The 5,985-nt window shown below is 37.5% G+C and overlaps 1 protein-coding gene across 1 annotated transcript in view; it reads left to right on the forward strand.

Moving 5' to 3' along the window:
* APOO (apolipoprotein O) overlaps positions 1-4,509 on the forward strand; it is a gene marked incomplete at its 3' end in the record, with an annotated part of 5,986 nt that extends 1,477 nt beyond the window's left edge. The window contains exons 2-4 of the mRNA XM_010855021.1: positions 556-663; positions 1,835-1,954; positions 4,455-4,509. Coding sequence (XP_010853323.1) covers positions 556-663; positions 1,835-1,954; positions 4,455-4,509 — 283 coding nt within the window. The remainder of the gene's footprint in view (positions 1-555; positions 664-1,834; positions 1,955-4,454) is intronic.
* Positions 4,510-5,985: the final 1,476 nt, after the last annotated feature.

The raw sequence follows: 5,985 nt of genomic DNA on the forward strand, positions 1-5,985 counted from the left end.
GCTCAGAAGAAAGCTCTGGCCTGGAGTTGCATATCTGGGAGTCACTGGCTTTGTGTTGAAGCCATGGGCATGAGTGACCCGGTCAGGGAGAGCAAGGCACAGAAAGAGTGTGAGTTCAGAAACTGAGATTAGGGGAGAGCAGCTCTGGGTAGGAATGGAAAGCAAGGGCTGCTGAACATTTCATTCTTAGAATTACAGAAAGGATCTTCACTCTGTTCAATGAATCAATTGGTGAGATCATTAAAAACTCCTTCCCCTGTTATTGGTGTGTGTGTGTGTGTGTGTAGTGTATCTTTTATTTTACTTAAAAGGCTAAGTAGAAAACTCAGGAACTACTGTCTTTTGGAAATGAAGGTAAAGGTGACTTGGAATTTTGAGTCCATGAGAACATGTTTTTTAGGTTCTGACTTCCATAAAACTTCAAGAATACATTTATTTCCCATAATGCACAATAAGCCCTTTGGAGCAGAAGTGGCTGAGGTTGCAAGTGTGCCCACCTTACACACCTTCAGTTTGGAGAATTGGGAGAAAGCTTAAATTGCTTCTGTGTTTCAGGTAATTCAGAGGTACGTGGGGCCGGCCAGCCTGAGCCTGCTCACCTTCAAGGTCTATGCATCATCAAAAAAGGACTCACCTCACAAAGATACTGTGAAGGTTAATGAGGTAATATGTTGTAATCTATTTTGAATATCTGATAGAGTTACTTTGGGAAGGATACAAATTGACTATCAGGAAGATATAACAATTCGGAAGATATTTAAAAGGAAGAAATATATTTCCTTATAGTTGTTATTATATGTGGGATGCTGCTACACTATGGCTTTTTCAACTTTAATTAATGGTACTTAGCTAAGGGCATAATTAAGGAATATTTCTTAGATTTTTACTGGGGAAACTGCTCTATCCCAGTAGATTGTAAGCACAAGTCACTTCTAAGTGATCTTCCTGCTTCTAGACTGCTTATTAAGCCAGGAAAACATTCACATTTTTTCCTCTCCTAAGCAATTAAAGACCAGGGCTCATCCTGCTTCTTGGCTGGATTAGAGGCTTATAAGTAGATGCTTAATAAATATGAATATATAAAATAGGAAATCATCTCTCCATTGTTTACATTCCTTTTTGTCTCTACTTCCCACTGATTATTTTGGCTATTTGGTTTCTTTTGAAAGTAAAATACTCTGAGTAGAGTATCATAAAGATCTACCTTCAGTCATGATCAGGGTTACTTGAATGGTGTTTACATAAAGCTAAATAGCTTATTTTTTTGCCCTTTCCTCTCTTCTTTTCAGGCCTTGGGGCAGTGGCATCTTTGAGGGTGAAGCAGGCAGCCCGTGGTGGCTCTGAAACATTTCCTCTCTGCCTGGGGAACAAACCTGCTCTCCTGCTTTCGTTAGCGTTAGACTGATCGTTAGAAGATGACTAGGATAGACTAGACTAGAACTAAGTCTAGACTGACTCTTCAGTTACTCTCAAGCTTTTTTTCCTACCCCACCACCCACCCTTTAGAGTAATAGAATCCTTTTTTCAAACTAAATCTAAGGTGAAATAACAAATACCAGTATATAAAATGGGTGAAGAGGGCTGCTTTGTCTGCTACAAGCAGGGTCGGAGGAGGCTGCGACACCTCAGAAGAGCCCTGCTCTCTTGGCCTAGGCCTTATTAAGAGTAAGTATGGTACAAAGATGGTCTAAAGCAAGGTTCAGGGTGCATGTAATGCTTAGTCACTGTCGTTCATGAATTACTAGAAATACGGTGCTTATAAATTTGACGACTATTATTTCATTGCTGTCTACCCTTCTTCATTTTTTTCTGTTTTGTTTTTCAATCTTTACAGCTTTCACTCTACTCTGTTCCTGAGCATCAGTCTAAATATGTGGAAGAACCAAGGACCCAACTTGAAGAAAGCATCTCTCATCTCCGACATTATTGCGAACCATATACAAGTTGGTGTCAGGTACAGCTATTCTGAAAATAGAATGAATGCATTTCTGTTTAGAGTCAGTAGTGAAAAGTCTATATTCGCTCTAAGTTTTCAGAAAAAGGCACAACAAAGGGCCCCACATTAAAGAGTGCCCACCTTAAAAATGTTCATCAGTGCCATCTCTGGAAGAGAGCAGAGAGCCCTAACTTCCTGGTGGCAGCTGTTGCCATAGCTGCGGAGAGAATTTCCTTCCTACTGGGCAGAGAGTGTCACATTGCCTAGAGAGCAGAGGCCCATGGTACTTATCTTTTTTTTTTTGGTCCAGGCCTGCTTGGCCTACGGGATGTTTTAGTTCCCCAACCAGAGCTTAAACCCCAGCCACAGCCGTGAAAGGTCTGAGTCCTAACCACTGGACCAGCAGGGAATTCCCCCATGGTACCTATCTTGTTGGTCATGGCTACGAAAACATTATCGTCCACCAGGGAGGATACTGGGACTGGAACTTTAGTAGGAGGAAAAGGGTACACTGCAAACATTTATATATATTAAAGTTAGGAAGTTTCTCTCCTCACAGATTCTATAAGTCAGTACCACTTTAAGCACGATGGGTACAGAGCATTTCAAATGCAATAATAAGAGAGTAGGTAACTAAAAGAGGGTGGAATTACATGTTTGAGTACTGAAATGATTCCTCTAGTGATCAAAGATCTGCATCTACAGATTGACTTGTGCTGCTCAGGTTTTAGATCAGACATATGTCATTATGTTCATGAAAGCACATCTGCAGCTTTTAACATTGGAAACTGAAGCTTACAGTCTACAGAATGTTTTTGTGGACTTTGATCTATATATTTGCCATACTTGATTTTGAAAATTGATGACAAAGTAACAGAATGTAGATGTGTATGCTGTGGTCTAGATTTACTTTGATTGAGATTTATAAACTCAGTTTTCATCCAGATCTTTTAAAATTTTAAATTTCCACTGTCTGTGCCAGTGCTGAACTTTTGTTCACCAATTTAGAAAGAAAATGGTAAACATAGACCCTGTCAGCAACATAAATTAGGTCATTATACTAGAGTATCATAACCATATTATAGAGTTATGAAATACCTAAAGATTTTACACATAATGTGCTGTAACACATTTAGACTTTATTCTCTTGTTCTAGAAGATTTTTAAACCATCTGCTGGTGGTTAAGATAAGGTCAGCACATTTGCAAATATTTTTGTACCATGTAGGCATGACTGCATGACTACTATTATTTCTCTCTTGCTCTTTTTTTTTTTTTTTTGTGGTTAAAAGTACTTTGTCTCTTTACCTTTCAACCTAAGGTTGCTTTTTGTTTTTTACTTTCTTGTCTGTGCTTGATGCTTAGTGCAGCAAAATGCCTCTGAACCTGACAGAATAGTAATCAACATGTTTATTTGTACTGCTTATAAGTAAAAAAGCTTTTTTGTGATTATACTAGTTTTTATTTTCCTGTAGATTGAACTCTTCGTGAATGAAAGTACTTTTCATTCCTGATTCCATTTTCAGACCTACAAGTTCTAGTCCCTTTCTTTAAGAACTAATTTAATTTTCTTAAATTAGAACTGATTCTCATTCTTAAGAACTGATTTAGTTTTTCCTCATAGTTAACAGATTATGCAGCAGAAGAAGTGGGCAGTCAGTCTAAACATTGATCTGTAGCTTTTCTTTTTTTATGTGCAGAAAAAACTCATAATGGATTTTAATGAAGCAGTACTCGATTTTTTTTTAAAATGTCCTTTATGTCCTCCCTAAATTCAGCATTTATTATTTAAGGCCATTTAACAGTATTAGTATAACTTGCTCTGACTTGAATTGAATTAAAATAAACAAATCATTTTCCAAGTGGCAGCTGGTTCTGGTATCTTCTAATACCCACATATCTCTTTTTCCATTTTTTACTGTAGACTTCTTGAAGGTGGATACTTTCTAGCCTAGTTCCTAGTTTTCTTTAGGATCATCTGATGTTCATGTAAAAAGTCTTTTTATTATTAAGAGAATGTTAATACTTCATTTGCTCAAGATTGGGGTACGTGTCTCCAAATCTGGATATAGACTCCTTTGTCACATTAAATTGGGTCATTTCTGCTTCAAATGGGCAGTTTTCAGATAAAGGCTCTAAAATCATGGCAAATCAGGAAATAGACTTAATATTAAAGATTTAATCTCACAGGGAAAGGATTTCCACTTTAATTATCGAGGGGATTGAGTGTTTTTCATCCTCTTCAGTTTCAGTAGAAGAATAAAAAGGCTGGGTTGTTGAAACCACTCTATTTGAAATCTTCGCTTCCTGTGGCAATAATAAGCCATTCTGCTAAGCAATTTGTGGTGAACGGGAAATTACAAAACAAAAAAAACAACACAAAACCCCTCAGATAGACAGTAAATCCCTTTGTTCAAGAAGTGCTAATAACATGATAATTTATTCAGTAAAGACAAATACATATTTATTGTTACTTTCTAATCAAAAAAGTCTATTCATTCTTTTTTTTATCTTTTTAGGAAAAGTACTCCCAAAATAAGCCCAAGATTCAAAGTTTGGTTCAGTGGGGCTTAGGTAAGTTGATTTTTAATTAGGCACAGTCAGTTTGTTTGACATTGGATGTTTTAACTGGTATTCCGTGGATGGACTTCAGGGGATCTGTGAATTCCTTAAAATTATATGTAGAATTTTAGAGCTATTTGGAAATTTCTGGAAAGAGAATCTGTTTTTTTCCATCAGATTTCAGGAAACTAGTGTTCTCATTCAGGTAAGTCTCTTCAGGATCATTAGGATTGTTGACCTAGCAGGTGCAGATACACTGGATTTTCTTTTTTAATCTGTTTCTAGATGCAGTGTCCTAGCTCATCTATAGGTTTTCGGAATCAGGATCGCTCATTGGCATGGCTATTAACACATGTTATAGAAGTCTAGATGCAGGAAGGAGCTAGGCTAGTGTGCCTAGGAAAGGCTTTATTGCATGATTCATGTGTTCTTACATGTTTTCATTTGTTTTTTATCATCTTTAATTGTTTTTCACATTCACTTAACACGTACACCCATAAACTGATTTCACAGTCTTGTGTTCAACTAATATTAGGAAATTAATAGACATTGATCATATTTCATTCCCTTTATTGGGCATCTAAACCAATCATCCTCTTCTTTTACAAGTGTTTGTTTCCATGACAGAATAAACATGAGTACAATTTATTTCTCTGTGAAGATCATCAGAGCATTGATGTGCTAATACCCCTGAGACTACCTACCATATAAATAAAGTCTTCCTTTGAAGATAGACATATTAGTGGCTTACCAGTTCTTTAAATTATTCATGTGGATTAATATCTTAATTTTAAAAACAGTTATTCAGTGCTTGTTAAGTATCAGGGGCTAATCTATGTGACTTGCAAGTATTAATTGATATAGAATCCTCATAACAACTCTGGCAATTAGGTACTTTGTTACCTTCTTTTTTTCCCTCAGGAAGCTAAAGATGTCCTGATCTTTTATCTCTGTGTGACTGAGGTGATCTCTTTGTTGTCACCTGTCATTTTCCATAGAAGTAAGCAGTATTTGCAATATGAGTCTTTTTTTTCTTCTCTTGGACTCAGTTACCGCAAAGGCTCTTAAGAAGAAACATTCCATTATGAGTTGCGTTGTTGTCTGCCAAGGCAACCACTCCATTTCCCAGCAGTCACAGCCAAGATGTGTTAACTAGAAGCTGGACTTCAGCTTCAGTGCAGTCTTAGAGTCCCATTTCTTTGTGATTTTCCCGCTTTGGCTCAGCTCACCAAGGGATCTGGGTGTCCTATCACCTGCTCTGTGTTCATGGCTACAGTTGAAAATAACATGCTGGTAGGCAAAAATAAAGAGAAGTAGAAAATTGCCTCAAATGACCCAGGCAAGTTAAAATCAGGTTAAAGGCAAGACAGGAATTGGTGCAAACAGCACAAACCCTATTGGAGAAGGCAGTGGCACCCCACTCCAGTACTCTTGCCTGGAAAATTCCATGGACGGAGGAGCCTGGTAGGCTACAGTCCATGGGGTCAC

The sequence above is a fragment of the Bison bison genome, unplaced genomic scaffold (assembly GCF_000754665.1).
Source record: "Bison bison bison isolate TAMUID 2011002044 unplaced genomic scaffold, Bison_UMD1.0 scf7180017853652, whole genome shotgun sequence".
NCBI classification, from domain to species: domain Eukaryota; kingdom Metazoa; phylum Chordata; class Mammalia; order Artiodactyla; family Bovidae; genus Bison; species Bison bison.